The sequence below is a fragment of the Dermacentor albipictus genome, chromosome 3, assembly GCF_038994185.2.
Source record: "Dermacentor albipictus isolate Rhodes 1998 colony chromosome 3, USDA_Dalb.pri_finalv2, whole genome shotgun sequence".
Taxonomy (NCBI): Eukaryota; Metazoa; Arthropoda; class Arachnida; order Ixodida; family Ixodidae; genus Dermacentor; species Dermacentor albipictus.
This window is the reverse complement of record NC_091823.1, coordinates 153518992-153539624: the sequence shown is the minus strand read 5'-3', so window position 1 is coordinate 153539624 and position 20633 is coordinate 153518992. Positions and strand designations below refer to the sequence as shown.

Genomic DNA, 20633 nt, shown 5'->3' with positions numbered 1-20633 from the left:
GTAGCGACTGGCTCGGCTAGCAAGCTGCCGTGGAGTACAATGTTGACAAACATTTAAGTTTACTTGCGCAATTTGACAATGCAAGCATGACCACTTGCTTGTTTAAGTTATCGCCTTAAGTTAAAGACGCATCTTAATCAACCTTGCTATTATTTGTACCAACCTTAATCCTCCGTAATTCAACCTATTCCACCAAAACCTATTTAATCCACTTTAATCCAGCTTCATCCTCTTGGCTCTATTTTGCACCACCCTTAATCCACTTCAATCCACCTTGCTCTTGTCTGTATGAACTCAATCCACCTTATGCCACTCTAATCCACCATAACCTACTTTAATCCACTTTAATACTCCTTGACTCTCCTTGCTGTGATTCGAACCACCCTTAATCCTCTGCAATCCAACTTATTCCACCTTGCCCTAACTTGTACGGCTTTAAGCCACCTTAATCCACTTTTATTCACTGCACCGTGGGAATTCGCAGTCTGAGCCGCAGAATGCGCAGTGCCGGGAACATGACGTCATCACTAGGTCACGTGGGATTTGTTGCTATCGGGTGATAAAGCCCGGACGCCAAACGCCGGCTTTTTGCGTCATGGGGCATATCCGGCTGTCGAATTCGAAAAAAGTTAGTGCAGGCGACGGTGTCGACGCTACGCCGTTGCCCTTTTTCTGGTATTATGGCGATAGCCTAATGCGCCCAATGAAGCAAACGATGCACTCTCCAGCGCCAACTTCAGATGGCAAGAAAACTCGTACGTGACCAAGTGATGACGCCACGTTCCTGGCTCTGGACCTGCTGTGGTTCGCACTGCAAAATGGCACGATGAACAGCCACGGCGTCGGCCGGACGCCATGGCCCACACCCCAAAAACCAACCTGGCCCACTCCTAAAATACATTAGGGTAGATTGTGGTATAAACTTTTTTAAAACAGGGTTGAAGTGCCTCAGACAGGCTGGCCAACGTTTCGATAGGTGGACGTATCTTCGTCAAAGGCGGCCTCGTCATCCTCGGCGTGTTAGTTTTAAAGGGTTAGTGTAGTGACGTCACGTGCGGGTGTTGTCGCTGGCGGCTGGTTTTAAAGAGAGAGATTACAAGAGGGAACAGGCGTTCTCGTCCGACGTCTGTGAGCCTCATTCTCAAGACGAAGGGACAAGGGTGTGAGAGTGGGCACGCGGGGAGGAAAGAAAGGAAATAGAAGCGGACAAAAGGGGGGAAAAAAGGAGAAAAAAAAAAGCAGGGGGAGCCAGGGCCGTGCCAAGACACAACAAAGGGGGGGGGGGTGAAAGAAAAAGAAAGAGAAAAATGAAATCTTTAAGAAATACGGGGGCTTGGGAGCGTGTTGGGGATGCGAAGGGTTAGGAGGTATTCTGGGGAGTCGTTGGCGGCATGTTTTTGAGGCATTAGAACGGCCGGTCAAGCAATAGGTCGAGTAATTTTGAAATAGTTAAGGTGGCGACGCGGAGTCTGCGGTGCAATGTGCGGGGTGCCTGAAAGGCAGCGGCATGGTCTTTCAAGGGGCACTGCCCCACGCGCTTAACGTAGGTGTCGTTACGGCGGCATCCAGAAGGCGATACTCCGGGTTGAGGCGCCGAAAAAGGCATATTGACTTCGGAATGTGTTGTCGAGGGGGTTTCAAAAAAAAACAGACTAAAAAAAAGGGGGGGGGGGGCAGGGGGAAGGGGGGGGGGGCGAAATCGGTATAGGAAACAGGAGGGTGGCGCGTGCAGAAGCGGGCGCGGGCAAATGTACATGGAAGAAGGGGATCGTTCACTTGGTGTAGACGTAAAATCCTGAAAGAGTACATTTAAATTGAGTAGTAAGCATTCCTCCGAAATGAAAGAGTAGGTGAGGTTAAGAATTAAAGTTGGCTGGTGGCCTAATGTGTTTTGTGTATTGGTTGATGATATGAGAGTTTCAGATTTAAGTTACAGCTTTTAAAGATTCTAAGGTGCCGCGTGCCAAATTAATTCCTGTCGGCTGTAGGCAATTAAACTTGTGTAAGTTTAATTGCCTACACCCGACAGGAATTAATTTGGCACGCGGCACCTTAGAATCTTTAAAAGCTGTAACTTAAATCTGAAACTCTCATATCATCAACCAATACACAAAACACATTAGGCCACCAGCCAACTTTAATTATTAACCTCACCTACTCTTTCATTTCGGAGGAATGCTTACTACTCAATTTAAATGTACTCTTTCAGGATTTTACGTCTACACCAAGTGAACGATCCCCTTCTTCCATGTACATTTGCCCGCGCCCGCTTCTGCACGCGCCACCCTCCTGTTTCCTATACCGATTTCGCCCCCCCCCCTTCCCCCTGCCCCCCCCTTTTTTTTAGTCTGTTTTTTTTTGAAACCCCCTCGACAACACATTCCGAAGTCAATATGCCTTTTTCGGCGCCTCAACCCGGAGTATCGCCTTCTGGATGCCGCCGTAACGACACCTACGTTAAGCGCGTGGGGCAGTGCCCCTTGAAAGACCATGCCGCTGCCTTTCAGGCACCCCGCACATTGCACCGCAGACTCCGCGTCGCCACCTTAACTATTTCAAAATTACTCGACCTATTGCTTGACCGGCCGTTCTAATGCCTCAAAAACATGCCGCCAACGACTCCCCAGAATACCTCCTAACCCTTCGCATCCCCAACACGCTCCCAAGCCCCCGTATTTCTTAAAGATTTCATTTTTCTCTTTCTTTTTCTTTCACCCCCCCCCCCCTTTGTTGTGTCTTGGCACGGCCCTGGCTCCCCCTGCTTTTTTTTTTCTCCTTTTTTCCCCCCTTTTGTCCGCTTCTATTTCCTTTCTTTCCTCCCCGCGTGCCCACTCTCACACCCTTGTCCCTTCGTCTTGAGAATGAGGCTCACAGACGTCGGACGAGAACGCCTGTTCCCTCTTGTAATCTCTCTCTTTAAAACCAGCCGCCAGCGACAACACCCGCACGTGACGTCACTACACTAACCCTTTAAAACTAACACGCCGAGGATGACGAGGCCGCCTTTGACGAAGATAGGTCCACCTATCGAAACGTTGGCCAGCCTGTCTGAGGCACTTCAACCCTGTTTAAAAAAGTTTATACCACAGTGTGCCATTCCATCTGCCAGCCCCTTTCTTGTTTTTGGACTTCCAGGGTAGATTAAGACAGATTAAAGTGGACTCAGGTGACCTAAGATGGATTAAGGTGAAAAAACACTGGCGGAAATTCTCATGACTTGTTATAAATTATAACAAGTCATGAGAAGCCAAAAAAGACGGCAAGGGCATCATAGGTGAAATTACTTCTACCCAATAATTATATTAAAGCAATATTTAATATGTGGCAATGAAAGTGGATGGGGAAACAACTTGCCGCAGGTAGCGAACGATCCCACGCCAACGCGTTACGCCTGCGATGCTCTAAACAACTTACTGCGCCGCCGTTTCCCCGTCCACTTTCTTGGGTATATACGTTTCTTTTCTATCACAAGTAACCGTTGGAGTGTTACCCAGCGTCACCACTCACAAACCTTAGCGGCGGATTTGGGAACATCGTTTCTGCCGCAGGCATCACGAGTACGTGACCTTCTTGAATTAAGGCAACTGGCTAATAAGCCCAAACATGCCACCTGAAGGAATCAATGTTGTCGGATTCAACACCCTCGTTATGTAAATGGGAAGAAAGGGGGTTAACTGAGGGGGTCACATTTTTATTAATAATACAATGAGAAGCCAACAAAGACGCCAAGGACAACACAGGGGAAATTACTTGTGCTTACTAATTGAAATAAAAAAAATGATAGATTTATGGCAATTAAAGTGGATGAAAAAACAATTTGCCGCAGGTGGGAATCGATCCCACATCTTTGCATAATGCGCACGATGCTCTAACCAATTGAGATATCGCGGCGCCGTTTTCCCGTCCACTTTCTTGGGTATTTATGTTTTACTACAACTAACTCTTGGAGTGTTAGCGAACGCTACCACTCACAAACCTTGGCGGAGGATGTGGAATAGCATTTCTGCCACAGGCATAACGAGTATGTGATCTTTCTGAATGAAGGCAACTGGCCATTAAGCTCACACATGCTACCTGAAGCCATCAATGTTGTCGGATGCGAGACCCTCGTTATGTAAGGAATTAGAAGAACGGGGATTAACTGAGGGGTCCGATTTTTATTAATCACATCATCAGAAGCCAACGAACGAAGTCACCAAGAACAACACAGGAGAAATTATTGTACTTACCAATTGAAATATAGAAATGATAGGTTATTGGGAATAAAATTGGGTGAAAAAACAACTTGCCTTAAGTGGGAAACAATCCCTCATCTTCACTTTACGTTGAGCTTGGCGTCTTTGTTGGCTTCTCATGATAACATTATTAAAAAGTGGGCCCCTCGGTTAACCCCCTTTGTTTTCGTTTTTTGCGTAACGAGGGTCTCGAATCTGCCAACATAAGTGTTTTCAGATAGCACGTGCGTGTTTATTGGCCAGTTACCTTCATTAAACAAAATCACGTACTTGTAACGCCGGCGGTAGAAAGGATGTTCCACATCCGCCACCAATGTTTGTGAGAGGTGGCACTTGCTAACAATCCCAGGATTAGTTGTGGTAGTAAAACGCAAATACGCAAGAAAGTGGACGGGCAAATGGCGCCGAGGTATCTCAGTCGGTTACAGCATCTCACACGTTATGCGAAGATACGGGATGGTTCCCCACCTGCGCCAAGTTTATTCTCATCCACTTTCATTGCCATTAGGTTTTCAATGCACTAATTCAATAAGTAGGTGCAAGTAATTTCCCCTATATTGTCCTTGACGTCTTTGTTCGCTTCTCATTATATGATTTATAAAGATGGGGCCCCTCGGTAACCCCCTTCGTTCTGGTAAAATATATGGTGATTTAAGGTTGAGTTTTAATTGAGGCTGATAACATAGTGAAGACTCCACGCTTTTGCTTTCAAATCGCCTAAGGGTACCTAATTGACTCTCAACTTTTTTCGAAGCCGAGATTTCGAGATTTCCGGAGTCTGGCGGAAAATGTTTTCGAGATGAAAGGTGATAACTGATTTTTTCATGACGTTGAAGTTGCAGTTAAGGGGGTTCTATGGTTTAGTGTCATTAACAGCATCATCGCCCTCTTTAAAGGCCTGTTGAACTGAACCCGTAAATAAGCGCTCACAAGGCTGTCCACGAGATGTTGTTACGAATCAACAAATATTACAAAAGCCTTTTTCTTCAGCGTCCTTTTCTTTTACAGGAATTTACTCCCCGACGGAACGTGGTGTAGTCAAGCCATCGATTTCATCAACACCAACTAAAGTAGATGAGCCGTGGCGAAATTGCAAAATGTGTTTTCTACTGAACTTAGTAAAAAAAAAAGCAACGAATGAAACATTTATTTCTATGTCATCCTCAATAAGCAGATAAGCAGACAACACGCGGCGGCGACATAGCCGCTATCGCGTTGCGCTACTGCAGATAAGTTTGCCGAATCGATCCTCGACCGTGGCGACCGCATCTGAATGGGTGCGAAACGCAAAAGCACTCGTGTTCTTCGGTTTAGTTGGAAAGTAGATAACCTCACGGGGTTGAAATAAATGCGAAATTCCCCACTGCGGCGTGCTTTACACTATGTGCTGGTTTGCGCACTGTAAATGCAAGAATTCAACTTAATTTTAATAGGCCGATTTTGTGGTTGTGCTGATGACTATTAGTTTTTAAACAATTTGGTACCTACAAGGGCCCCATCACTCATTCCGGACTCGAGTAAGATCGAGCGATTTGTTTTCCACCTTCACTGCTCTCCGCTCTCGTATCCGCCAGCGTCCCTCTCTGGAAGACGGTACGTCAGTGCGAAATGTAACAACGGCACTGTTCTCTTGTTTGAAAATATATTCAACTTGCGCCACATATTAAACCAATGCTCATCCATATACCCAACAATCGAAAGCTTTTTGCCGTAGTTAGGGGATGTATCGTTGGCGTCGCGCGGTATCATAAAAAGACCGAAAAACGTTGGTTGCTCTTTTTGGGATATGAAGAGTGACATAGCCGGCATTAAATAAGTTTTATTAGTTATGTTACTATGCAGCAGGATATTTTAGGGAAAACGGCAGCGCTAATGAGTGCGTAATATAAAATATGGCCCGCAGCTAAATATTTGCGGGTAATTTCCAATTAAAATAAAGGAAGAAAACAACTTGTTTCCGAGCAACGCTCACGCTGCTCTTGTGGATTCACATGCTGGAAATTAATTATTGTGATTTTCGACATATGTGGTGACGCAGATAAGAATGGCGAGCCAAGCGGGGCGCCCTGAGCCGGAACCATGTGGGGCCTTAAGAAAGTTCATCCTTGGCTTACGCAAAATAGTTTGAACGTCACTTGAAGAAAGAATTTCCTGGCGCAGGAAAATTAGCTATACTGGGTCTTGTTTCCCCAAAACATGGCTTACTTACGACTGAGTTTAGGTTCAAGCTTCGGCCAAATTTGAGAAGCCGACGACGCTTACGGTACTGCGTACTTCTGTCAGCGTGTACTGCTGCTGTTCTTGCCGCCTTGTTCAAAATTTAGTATATGTTGTTACACACTTCGACAAATGCTTGCCCGTGAGAGATTTTGCTTTGCCTGGGCAGAAAAGTATGACGCTGCATTCAATACCTAATTTAAGGGCGCTATAACGTAAAGCTACTCCAAACCTTTCTATTACATTTCTGAAATCAGTCGTCCATTATTGGAGAAAATTTTTTCAGGCCACCCCCTACTTCGCCTGTCTCTCACGCGACCTCACAAAAACCGCGGAAACGCATCTGATATGATGCGTGATGACTGATTATGCGTGATTAGCCTGAATGAAAGAAAAATAATTATTTCTCATTCGATGCCTTTTTCGCCATATTACTATGCCAGTTGATCAAACGTTTTCGGGCTGCGTCCACATCGTCTATCTTCACGCGACGTTACAGAACGACGAAACCTCATAGCGTCAAAGTGACGTGTAGGCGTTAAGGACGCATTATTATGCCAAACAAAACTATTTTTTTTCTGAATACCCGGAGGCTACCCTGTTCCGAAAATAAAAGAAGATGGCTGCCCACCGATTACTCTGGCGCTAGATACTGGGAGCAGCTGCGGAGCATGGATTTATTTGCGTATGATAATCATTTTTGCGTGCTGCTGTAACGTTATCGTGCCATTTCGGCAGGTATGAGACATCACTTTGCGAACTATTCTTTGATCAGGATGCGTCCTGGCGGAATTTTCAACGTTCCGTTGCACGCCACCGCGATTTTCGACCATCCACCGCAGGCTAAGTATAAGGGAAGCGTATTATGACAGACGCCGGCACCACCCTTTTCAGCAAGTTATCCGCTTTCACTGTTCCGGCTTGGCCCCATGGAATCCCTCTTGAATAGAGTATGCGCCTCGCCTCTTCAAAGCCAATTCGATAAAGAAATCTGCTCAATGTAGGCATTGCTATTCGCTTTGAAAGGAAAAAAAGAAAGTGACCTCCTAAGAAGCAGGAGTGCGTTTCATTGGGCTTCTCATGCAATACTGAAGGCTATCGCCCGATGCTTGCATTGGTGGTTAGGGAAGTTTTGCGTCAAGAGATTGGAATAAAACAGATTGTAACAAGTTCACGTTATAGGACCCCAGTTCTCCACCCAACATAAATCACTGCTGAAATTTAAACTGACCACAGCAGCATCTGTCACGCCGGAGTACTGGCGCAGCGTGAACATAGGTTGGAAGAATACTTTTTTGTCGACCCGAAGCGTAATTTAATAGGGCTGAAGCAAGTAATGCCATGACCAAAATTGAGTGATTAGCCCGCTAGGTTTGTCCAGAGAATTGGAGTCTACATTTACAGCCGGCATTTTAATGCGATATAAATTATGCGGACGCTCGACGCTGTTGCGTATTCGGCGGATAAACGATCGCCTGTTGTCGAGGAACAATCTACAGGCACCAAAGCCCGCAAGGCAATGCGAGCTTGATCTCGTGGAACAGGTTTTTGGGGTGGTTCCTGGCTAAACACAGAAGAGAGCACGTAAAAAGTAATACGAGTTTCGTTCAATGTGGCAGTTTGAACCATGAACAGAAAGGAAGCATCAGAAATGGAATAGCTCCGCCAAAGCAAAGAAGTCCAAAAGGCATTCATGTGGCTGAAACTTCTAAGTCAACTCTAGAGGACGAGCAGCAGACTGTAGGATTGGAATGTTCCGCAGCGCATGCCAGTTGAAACAGTTTTGGTTTTTGTAAGATAGTGTTTGCCTGAGCTTGTTTGCTTCACATAGCAAGAACGATTTCCTGTAGAAAGCACTCAGAAATACACAAGGAGCTACATTGTTGCTGGACGTCGCTAGGTTATCAAGTGAATGTCAAAATTCTTTTTTGACATTTTTTATACCATTTGCAACCAATGGTGCTGTTTTCCTTGTCTTCCCGATAATACGTTTACATAGGGATATATACCGTTCTTACTACTTGGCCTGCCTCTTTTTTTGTTAGTAGTTCTGATGGTCAACAGATGGTCATGGTGGCGCGGCTTCCGCAATCGTCATAACATTTAAATTTGCGCGACAATTCTTCTTTACACTTTTCTAAAACCTTGATGTCGTGTATTTTCCTGCGCAATAGTAATGATGAAAAGCAAGATGCCTGGCGGGAGCTGCTTTCCAGCGATTCTGCTTGTGCTCTTGTCTCGTCATGCAGACACCAGCTTGTTTGGTATATGCATCATCAGTCACAAGCGTAAAGGCATATCAAAGATGGCCACTTTTTTCGTGTAGTGCATTGAATTGTGGGGTTTTACATGCCAAAAGCACAATTTGATTTTGAGGCACGTCATAGTGTGGGATTATATATTAATCTTGACCACAAGGAGATCTTTAACGTGCTCCCAACGAACTAGATAGCGGCGTATTTGCATTTATCCCCCATCGAAATGCAGCCGCAGCAGCCAAGATTCGGTAATCATAACAGCTAAGAAGCCACGGCAGCTAATGTCAGGCAGTTTACTCCTTGCGGTTCTTTGTGCATTGTCCGTTTTCCCTGCCATCGATAATTAGTGCATACATTGAACACGCCTTGTTGGATGTCTATAACAGTACCATGACGCCTTTTTTTGCGGCTATGTTCTTTATTTTGTCGGTTAGGCTTGTACTGTCGCATGCTGTATGAGCGGCAACATGTTGCCGAGGCTGAAAGCGCCCCAAGACTACACAGCAGCGCCGACATACCAAAAGTTGATTCCGTTAATACCAGTAATCAGAATATTATTTTTGTATGTTGGCGTGGGTATGCTGTTTTGGGCCTCGTGAACTGCGGACACCATGTCGCAGCTCATATTCCGAGCGACTCTACATACGGTACAATGGCAACCTTCTTTGTTGTCTATCTAGCATCTATTTCTCGTTGAAGCCTGCTGTTCCAGCGTCTCGCATTCTTATGCAGCGCTTCAACCACAGCTACAACAGGCTTTTGGGGGTAGTCAGCACTGTTGAGCGCTGTGATCTGGTAAACGGACTTTATTCTATACGTGATGGCACGACTTATTTAGAACAGCTTGTAGAATAATCGGCACTATGGCGCGACTCATGCGTCATATTGAAGAGTTCGTCACCACAGAACACGTCTTGGGCGGCACTACACTTCTTCTCACGCTTTCGCCGTGCCCACTGTCTCCACTTTCTTCCTTGCGCTCACTTTGTTATCGTCGTTTTTCCTCCCAGGATGCGCTCTCTGTTCGCTCTCTCATCATTCGCTGTGCTCTTTTGCTCGGTGACCGCGAAGGGCGCCTAGGGACAGCGTCGTTCAACCCAGGAACGGGAGCCAAAGACGTGCGGCTTAAAGTATATTACGGAAGAAGACATCTCACGACGACTGTCGACGGTGAGGCGAATAGTAGTCGAGGAATGTAGCGACAGTCAACATTCCTGAAGCCACATTTCTTTGATACGTGTAGTGGTGATTCTGAGATCTCTATTGCTTCGACTATATGGCACATAGTCGGATATTGTCCCACTATGTTTCGGCAGTAACTTGCCAAGTTCGCACATGAGTGAGTGAGTGAGTGACGAAACTTTGTTCTGAACACCTGCAGAACGGTTAGCCTTCCCCTGTTAGGGAGGCGTTACCGTGACGCGGCCATGACGTCTTCGCGGCGTGTGGCGCCTCTACTTCGGCCGCGGCCGCACTATTCCCTTTGGTCGACATGAACATGGAGTATTGAAGACGCCTGTATGACGCTGACACTGTGATGATGAGATGACGATGAAGGAATGATATCGACTGAACAACAAAGGCATATAACGACTTTGAGATGCCGATTTTGGAAATACGACAATAGTAAAACCATGAAAACTTGACTATGAGGGCATGTGGACGATATACGATGATGACTGTATACGATGATGACTGTATCACAAGGATGATGTGATGTTTACTGTATGACAACCAGAAGTGGAAATGACGAAGGTGACGCAACCAAGACGGCATGATGACGAAGGCATGACAATGGATGCGTAATAGCGTCTGTGTGACGACGACTAAAGATGACGATGGAATGACAACGGCGGCATTATCACGATTGAATGGGGAAAGCATGATTGCGACATAATGACGAGCAAGGAATGACGTTGACACATCGACGGAGGTAGTATGATGAGGACCGCATGTCGATAATTGGATGATGATACTGAATTGATGACGACGATGAAATGACAGCATGACGACGATGGCACGACGACAAATGTATCATGAAGACAGCATGACTAAAATTGAATGTCGAAATTAAAACGACGAAGACCACTACTGCATTCCGTTGACGGTATGGTAATGAATGCATGACGACGACTCCATGACGACGGTGCAGTGACGATGGCATGAAAACGGCATGACGCCAACGGCAGGACGACGAGCGTATATTGACAATAGCTTTTTGATGACTGTCCCTCGACACCTTCGTGGCGATGATGGCGAGACGACGACAGCATAACGAGAGTCGTAGTTCGAATCTAGATTGACGAGCATGGTAGATCAGCGACGGCATTACGACGATGTTCTCACAATGGAAGGATGGTAGCGATTCCCTGCAGATGACGGCAGGACTAGGCCAGTATGATCGCAATGGAATGGCGATAGCATACGAATGCAATACAATGACGAGCAAAGATTGACGTTTATCGAGCGTCGAAGGCGGTATGACGGTGATGGCATGGCGAAATTTCGATGACGTTACTGAAGTGGTGACAATAATAAAACAGCAGCGTGACGACGGGGCATGACAACTACTGTGTCGCGAAGATGACGTGATTACGACGGGATCATGACGACATTCGGATGGCGAAGCAGAGAGCACGCCACCATCCAGTAGCGCAAGCTGTTGAACGATTGGAACCCTGGGTCAGAATATAAGGCGGGACGACGACAGCTTGGCGAAAGTGAGATAACGAAGCTGAAATGACGACACTGAAGCGACCACGGCTGCATCACGACCAGAAGCACATACATTGTGGACCAAGCCGGCGCACAACTTGGATCACTGCGTCAGCGAAAGAGGATAGATAGATAGATAGATAGATAGATAGATAGATAGATAGATAGATAGATAGATAGATAGATAGATAGATAGATAGATAGATAGATAGATAGATAGATAGATAGATAGATAGATAGATAGATAGATAGATAGATTTTAAATGGCGGAAGTAGGCAAACAACGCTGTTTGAATTAATACTGGACGCGTTATGTATCCTGCAATGACGGCGTTGTTTACCAGAGGACACTATTGTGTGGCGGACACGAAAAAGGCGAAACACGGCCTTGTGGGAACGACAGGCTTACATGCGTGATATATGCTGGGTTTTCGGATACATGCCTGGGCTTTCGCTGCCCACGAGATCAGTCCTCGAGTTTTTCGTAATGGCCTGTGTTTTCTTGGAGCTCCGCTGCATTAATCACCTCACGTTCAGTAGACATGCTGAGATCCCAAGCTTTTTCCGGAAACTTCATTTCCGGGCTTCGACCGCCTCGGCTAATAAATAATACTGAACTGCACAGGCGTACTAATATCGGACTGCGCTATCCTGAGTGGTTTTTCATAGAGGTGTAGATACAGAAATGCAAGACCTAAATGCAATGAAGTCATAGAGGCACAGGCAAAAAGTGTGTAAGGCAGCCGTATAAGCCTCCACGTTTGTACAATGTGTCTTCTTGTGCTGTAAGAACTGTCTTTTGATATGTTTTTCCGTCGCATGAAATAAGCTAGTTCATTGTAAATGTGTTTTTATCACATTGCACGGATACTGTATATCCCTGCATTTCTTGCTTTCTCCCTGCTCAATAGAGCTGGCCTTCTTTCAGTCATTCTTATTTTACAGAGTTACAGTCAAGGCTGTGGGCGCAGTGCAAGACATGGGAAGGCCCAATCGCTCTGGCGTGACCATCAGGATATCAATAAGGAAGACAATCCTCAACTACATATTTTTAACCAACTACGGTTCCAAGCCGGTCGTGGCACCCTTTGAGAATCTTGTGTCGACTGGCCACGGTTACGCACCTAGATTCTCGGAGAACTTCAGCGTAAGACAAGTTCATATGGTGAGTATTCATATGACCTGAATGCTGGTTTTTAAAAGTGAAAACTTCAGCAGCTGCTCTGATAATAGGTAGTTTACATTAGACAGAAAAGCCCGGTTTCTCCGCTCCATTTTAGGTATTATAAAAGACCATACAAGTTGCGTAACATTTTTGCAATGTTCATATTTGACAAATTATTGCAATCCGTAAGGTATGTTTTTCGTAAACTATTTAGAGCATGTTTGAGCTACAATCAACGTAAGGCGGTGCGAGTAATACGAAAGGATTAATGGTATCAGCGCCGCTAGAGTTCGCAAATGTGATTTTGTGCCTAAATAACAGATCATATCTGACTTGGAACTTGACAGAACATGGATTGGCTGATTAGCAATGGTGGCTCACGGTAAGTATAGAAATGGGGCAGCGCCGAGTGACGTGGGTTCGGCCTCTTTGGAAGTAAAATAAACACCTCGTCAAGGCAATTATAAAAAAAGACAGGTAGAATACATGAAAAGGAAAGGGTGACTGCTCTGGAGAAATATCTGCGCCAAAGCCGCGGACACGTAATAAGAGAAGATATTAAGAAAGTTGGCAAACAAGTGGAGTGAAACTGTCAGTGCAAATAGGAGCATGGAGTCCTGGAGAAAAAAAATTGTTAGCCATTCCACACTGCAAAGGTGGCTGCCCAGCAAAGCTGTTTTTCCCACGACACGGACGTGACACATAATTTTCAACAAAGGAAAGAACTAAATTTTGGTCTCCATGGCTGGTCATCGTGACGAAAGGTACACGCACTGAATATTTAATTCTGATTGCTGCTCTGTATTTTGTATGCGCGATGAAAAATAATTTAGGCACTGTTCGCTTCACTTTGCTGGGGGCTTGTAGCAGCTTCTTACGGGCTATGAGCGAGCGAGGGACGAAGAAACTTTATTAGGAATGCCTGCAACACAATTAGCCTTCCCCGGTAAGGGAGGCGTCATCGTCACGCGGCCACGACGTCTTCCCGGCGCGTGGCGCCTCTGCCCCTCCTGTGGCCGCACTACTCCCTTTGGTCGACCGCACCTGCCCCTCTTTTGGAGTGGCAGCCTCCCTCTGGTTTTACTCGGTCTTTGCCTTTCGAGGGCCGCCAAGATCTGCTGGGGGGCCAGGGCTTGGACCTCGTGATTGCAGCACCTCGTTGCGGCCTCGATTCATGGTGGGATGGCTGTCATCGTTGTAGATTCGTGAGGATTCTTGCAACAGTACCAAAGAAGGAGAGCTGCAGGGGCTCTTTCCTTTCGGCACCCATAACAGAGGTCACTCATAAACACTCGGATACGCGTGCCTCTTCAGCACCGGGGTAAATAATCACACCGTATGAAGTTGTCGATATAACACCGCTTCCTTATGGGTCAAGCCCGGATGAGGTGGCGGCATAGTCCTTCTCTCTAGTCTGTGCCACTACACAAATTCGTTGTAGAAGGTCATTCTCACCTTGGTTTTCTACCATTACCATGGGTCGTCCGCAGTAGCAGCGGCATGGTTGCTTAGTCCTCGCGCCACCGTGTTCGCCATCTCGTTGTGGTTTTCGTTGCCGCTATATGACACATCGCTGCCCTTGTGCGCCGGAAACTACTTTATCACGACGCACCTATTTTCACCCGCGAGATCGACCACACGCAACACAGGCGCGGCTTAACTACACACCCTTGCTATGGCGTAATTTCTCACTGCCGTCCTGGAATCACGGAGCACAGTGGTGCACTCGGAGCCGGCGATGGCGAGGGCAATGACCAACCTCTTGGTTCTATGCGCCCCCCGATTCTGCACACTCGCCGCAGTTCTCGTTTCACCGGTCGATGCCCCAACGTCTGCTGCGGCGAACGCCTTTCTGTCATCTGGATACTCTGCCGCGCCCACAAACATGGCAGTGCTGTCTTTGGCATGGAGATCGATGAGCGCCTTGGCCCTCGCTGCCCATCGCTCTTTGTGGAAGGCAGGGTTCATGTTGCTTGACACCGAGCATATCTGTAACCGTTTGCTAATTGCGTCCGGTGCAGGAGCTCCTATATTTTCCGGTCCCCCTTCCTTTGGCCCCAGGGATAGGTCACGTAGCACTTGTCTACCGGTTCTTGTTCCCGATGGCCGCGCGACCTGGGTGGTCCTCTGCGCCTCGGCAATTTCTTTCAGGGCGCTTTGCACTCCCAGGGCCAGGAATTTGTCGGTGCTTGTGCAGTCGAGAAGTCTGTGTGCTGCCTTGTACGCCTTGCGTATGAGCGCATTGATCTTATTTAGCTCGCACTACCTCCAGTTGTGGAAAGCAGCACCGTATGCAATGTGGCCTATAGCGAAGTATTTCACTAGCCCGGTGTGGCTTTCTTCCTTCATGCCTGCTGTTCTGTGTGACAGCCTCTTGATGAAGCGAATGGCCGTGCTGACATTGGCCGCGAGATGGTTGGCCGTCTTACCGTTCATTGTTTGCGCTGAATCAGCATCCCCAGCATTCGGATTTTCTCGACATCTGGGATAGCGTGACCACCGCTCGTCTTGGTCTTTATTGTCTCTTGCTCCCTCGCAGGTTGGTTGCCTTTTCTCTTCCTAGCTGCTCATTTCGGTGAAATCACCAACAGTTCAGACTTGCTTGGGGAGCAGACAAGCCTATACCCGTCCAGCTGCTCCTCGACAGCGTCAACCGCCTCTTGCAATGTACTCTCGATGTGTCCGTCATTTCCCTCTGGGACCCAGAACGTTATGTCGTCGATATAGAAGGTGTGTTGGGCCCCCGCGACTCGCGAGAGCCGCTTGGCCGTGCCTATTATTACAAGGTTGAAAAGTAATGGCAAGATGACCGAGCCCTGGGGGGTCCCGACACTGCCCAGCTTCTTCTTTTGGAGCTGCAGGTCACCGACGATGATCTCGGTGGTTCACACCGTCACAAAATCCTTGATGCACGCATATGTTCTCTTGCCCATTTTCAGCCGTCAGACCTGGGCCATGGTCGCAGAGTGTCCCACTTTATCCAAAGCGCTCAGCAGGTCAAAACCCAAGGTGGCTCGCTTGTCTTTCGTGGTGGTAGTGTCATCGAGGGCTTCATTTTCCAATTGGAACATGGCGTCCTGAGTTCCCACCTTGTTTCGGAACCCGATGAAGCTGTTTGGGTAAAGCCTCGAATCTTCCAGGTACCTCTGCCACCTGTATAGGAGTATGTGCTCCAACGCTTTGCCCACACGGAACGAAAGCGAGATCAGCTGGAGGTTTTCAATGTTTGGTGGCTTGCCCGGCTTCGGAATCAAGATGGTCTTGGCCACTTTCCGCTGCCGGGGTAGTGACCCGGCCCGCCAGCAAATGTTGCAGCATGCCGTGAAGTTCTCGATGGCCGCTTCGCTAAGATTTTTCAGCGCTCTGTTCCTAACGCGGTCGGGACCAGCGGCGCACTTGCTGTTGAGAAAGCGCAGGGCAAATCTTACTTCCCATACTTCAATGTCTCGATCTAGCCACTCGTTTGCTTCGCCTTGGTAGTACTTGTCATCGAGGCGTTTATCCACTTCGTCTCCCTCGTGCTCGGTTAGCGTCCTGTGGAGGATCTTGGCCAGGTTGTGGTGCTGGTGAGACTTGGTAGTGTTCGTATCCAAAAGATGTCTGAGTAACTTGACAGCATGCACCTGGCCGTCCGCTGCGTTCCAAACATCATTCAACTGCTGAGTGCATAGCGCCCTGCTTTGGGACTCAATCTCGCGGTTAAGTTCGGCGACCTTCTTGCATAGCTGTCTGTTTGTCCGCTGCATCTTCCACATCGACAGGATGGACTGCTTCGCCAAGATGAGGTGGTCCAGGGGGCCGTCGACCCTGTGGACTCACTTGTCCGTCTCGTCTTCCTTTGTGGCATCTTTTACTTTGTTTATAATCTCGGTCGACCACTCCTCAATGTCTGTAATTACCTTCTTCTCAGGTAACAACCCTCGAAACGCGCTCCAATTTGGAAGTATGTTTCCGAAAATTTCAGCGGACTTCTTCGTTGCCACCGAGCGGGACAGCGACTTCCACAATGTAATGATCGCTGCCCAACTCGCGCTCCGTGTATCGCCATTCAAAGTCCGCCGTAATGCCGCCGTTACCCCAGACGAAAGTGAGATCGTGCGATGCGTCTCTGGCGATACGTCTCTGGTGTCTCTGGTATGCTGGGTTGGTGAATAGATTTAGTCGCAGGTCGGTAGCATCTTGCACCAAGTCCCTGCACTTTGCAAATGTTCTGGGGTAACCGCAGGCTTGATTCGCCGCCTCAAGGTCTCCGCAGATTACCAGCCTGCTGTCGGGCCCCGCGATGTTGCACTCTTTGTGTAAGAGTGCTTTGAATTTCTGCTTTTTGTGTGACGGGCTAGTGTACACGCTTATCAGAAAATTGCTTTCCTTCTGCTTTTTCCTGTTAACCACCTCTACCATGGTGTGCTCAAGTGTGCTTTTGTTTAACAGCTCGTGCGTAACGTACGTGATTCCTTTTCTCACCAAGGGGCAAACTCCCTTGCCGTTACTGCCGGCCGCCGCCCGGAGGCTTGGCGGGCAGGCTTGGGACCGGTAACCTGAGAGCTTGACCTCTTCAATGAGGGTCTCTTGCAACATGATGATATCTGGCTTTCTTGATACTTGTTCTAAGTGTTGCTGAAGTACAGCCTTTTTCTCAGCAAAACCGTTGCTATTCCAATGCCAGACGAGGAGGCCTTCCACTGTTGATGTGGTTGAGGTGGTTCATGCCCTATCCATGTTTGCTAAATTTTATCCATTTGCGTTGCCAAATTCTGTACTGTCGTGGCCGATTGCTGGTACGTCTGTTAGATTGCTATTACACGGTCAGTGATTGTCTTGGTGAACGTCGCGCGAATACACTCTTCAAAGCGGTTGAGCCTATTTTCAAGGTTGTCTACCCTATCGCTGAATCTACGCTCTTTGAGATATTCAATTGCCATTCTCTTGGGCGCCAGACCCGCCGCGGCCGAGTTGTCTGTACTCGGTTCACCACTACTTCTGGTTCATCCTCGGTCATTGCCATCTGCAGTGGTGGTGGCGATAACTGCTGTGCTTGCTGCTGCTGTAGCTAGACGGCCAGCATCCCCTTGTTCTCTGCCAATTTTTACTGACCTTATTGACTGTCGCCTTTAGTTCAAAGTTCTCCCGCAACGCCTCATTTCCTCCTCCAAGCACCTTCATCGCCTGACGTTTGTCTTTAAATTTCATTCCGCCACTTTGCAATGTCGGCGACTGCTGCTGCTGTCGCTGCTGCTGTTGCTGCTGCTCTCTCTTGGCTACCCCCGACATTACTGTGTCTGCCCAGCCGACTCTCTCTTTGGATTGATATTGGCAGCGGTGGCTCATGCTTCTGTTTCGGCTTTCGCTGTTCTCCGAGCGCGAGCGTGACTCATCGTGACCAGCTGTTCCGCTCGCTCATCTGACGTCCGCAATGGTGGAAACTCTCTGCGCGCAAGATGTTGCTGTACGCGCTGCTCCGTCATCTTGCGCTCCCACTGCCTTTTGGTTACTACGTAGGGAGCTTTATATTTGTTGTGCACTTTATATCGGCCGTTAAGTGTTGTTCCCTACAGAGCTTGCATTTAAGTTTACACTCGTGGCCATCGACAGCGTTGTGGGCCCCACAGTCGAAGCACACAGTTAGGACAAACATCTGGCCTACTTTGCCGCACTGTTTGCAGACATCGAAATGCTTGCGGTAGAGAGTGGACCTTTTTAACACATTGCCATACCATACATAATTTGGAACCTTTTGGCCTTCAAAAACTAATTATACGGTAGGAAAATTGCCAATTCCGTACGCCACTCTGGCTAATGGATTTCTTGAGTTAACAACGTTGCGGTCAATGACCGGCGGACTATCTTCGATGGGAATGCCTGAAATGATCCCCTTGACGATACCATATGGTGTGGTTTGGTACGCGCCTACTTCGTGTATCTTGTCCCCGATGCGGATGACATTAATCTTGGCATATGACAAAGCACGCCTCTTATCGGGTGTACGCACCACAATGATATTCGGCGTAGGTTGGGGCAGAAGGTATCCGCCACACCATCTTCCCTCGAAACCCTCGCCGCCGCCATGATGGCCGACTCAACAATCCCTGCCTGCGTTCTTGCGATGTTTAGGCCTCCCCGTGGTCTCACAATCACTTTGGTGTCTTCTCTTGGCAGCACGTCTGGCATCCTAGCTGCCCTTGTTGTCGACGCGATCACTTTTCTGTTGAAGTGGTCTCTCGGTTTAGGCCTGACTGGCGAGTGGCGGAGCCCTCGCTCACCGGGGCAGTTATGCGCTGGCTCACTTGCCGCCCGCCGATCCCATTGTGGAACTCCTCAGGAGAAATGTCTTCCACTTGCACCACGACGCACATCTGAACGTGGCCAGGACTCGACGTCGTCGGAGACGCGGCAGTCTCCATCTCAGACGCCATGTCGTATGGTTTCGCGCCGGCATCACGCTCAATCCCGGCAGCCATGGAGCAAACATAGGCTAAGGTCACCACCACACCGATGCCGTTCATCATGTTCCAGAAAATGGCGAAATGCCTTACACCAAAAATTGGGTTTTGGACGATTCATAGCGCCTTCACAAATACACTGGTAACAACGAAACTGCAATTTGAGCCACAAGGCTCTGCCAAATCGGTCATTGAATACGGATGCAAGTGGCAGTGTTCAACTAGGGAATCATGAGCCATTTCATTTATTGCTTGCTTATGGGCGTGATGTGATAACGTGAAGGAGTGAGTAATCTTCTACAATCTCCAAGACACAAACTGCGGAATCAGAACCTACCAAAACGTACATGATTTTCTCAACGATTGCATGGGTACGGTAGGTATCGGCAACATCCAAAGCGACAAGTTCGAAATGCCCAACTAAAGAACTCCACAAGGTTCAATCATTTCACCTTTTCTGTTCTAACTCGCCATGATTAAGCTCACACAGCAACTCGATGACATCTAAGGTTTAGGTCATGCAATATACACTATCGATATAACGTTATGGGCAAAAGCGTCCACAACCGGCCAACAGCAAACTACCCTCCAAGAAGGAATCGATTAGGTGAAACAGTATCTCTCAACATGCGTTTTCCGGACCGTCCCCAAAAAATCACAGCTGCCTATGCTCAAGGCAAGGACCCCAGGAAGACCACCAGCCTACGTCGCCCTAGATCCGAACGTCAGACTCAATGGAATTGACTTCCCTCAAGCTGGCTCCCTGAGCGTCCTTGGCCTCACGATACATAAAGATGGTTCTGTTACAGGTACACTTCCGAAGCTTCAGGAGAGCCTAACACAAATAACCCATCTCACTCGGTGTATAACTACCCAAAGAAGACTTACAGAGCAAGAAACCATCCAATAATTCCAAGCGCTCCTCATAAGACGGATCACGTATGCTACCCCGTATCTATTCCTCAAGAAAGCTGAAATTGAGAAACTCAACATGGTCATCAAAAAAGCAATCGAGAGCGCACTAGGACTTGCCACTACCACCTCAACCATGACAATCCTCAAGCTTGACCTCCATAACAACTGAGAAGTAATTAGTGAAGCGCACAGAGCCAGCCAGCTGGAACCCCTTTACCTGACTCAGACACAGCAGTACTTCGCAAACTCGCATACAGGGAAGAATTCACAGCACACTCAGACAAGAAAGCCCCATTGCCGCCACTTTTTCGCGACTCTATCGCAGTCGCACAACACCTGGCAACATACATGCAACATACCACAAAAACAGAAGACAAAGAAGAGTTAGAGCTTTGAGAAGAAATACTCAAAGAGCCCCAACACGAGATATACAGATACGGCAAAATACCCATGTAGAAAAGCATACGCAATTACCGTGACCAGCAACCAAAAGAAAGAGCTTGTCGCTGCCACGATACCGACCAGAAATCCAGAAACGGTGGAGGAAGTGGCCATTGTACTTGGCATCGCCGCATAGAAAGACACAGCAACCATCTTGAGCGGCCCGTAAAGGGCATGTAAAAACCTACGGAAAGGCAGGATTTCTGCCGCAGCAGTGAAGATTCTAAAATAAATAACAAGATGCCAA

At 47.8% G+C, this 20633-nt stretch overlaps 1 protein-coding gene across 7 annotated transcripts in view; it reads left to right on the top strand.

Moving 5' to 3' along the window:
* The window catches only part of LOC135920011 (uncharacterized), a 206263-nt gene that overhangs the window by 149834 nt on the left and 35796 nt on the right, over positions 1–20633 (top strand). For 4 of the 7 annotated variants that reach the window (XM_065454075.1, XM_070536196.1, XM_065454076.1 and 1 more), the window contains one exon: positions 12371–12590. The exons of 1 other annotated variant lie outside the window; for it this stretch is intronic. In XM_065454075.1, the coding sequence (XP_065310147.1) occupies positions 12371–12590 (220 nt within the window). Of the gene's footprint in view, positions 1–12353; positions 12591–20633 lie in introns of those variants that run through there. 2 more of the 7 variants (XM_070536194.1, XM_065454078.1) reach the window with 2 other exon arrangements.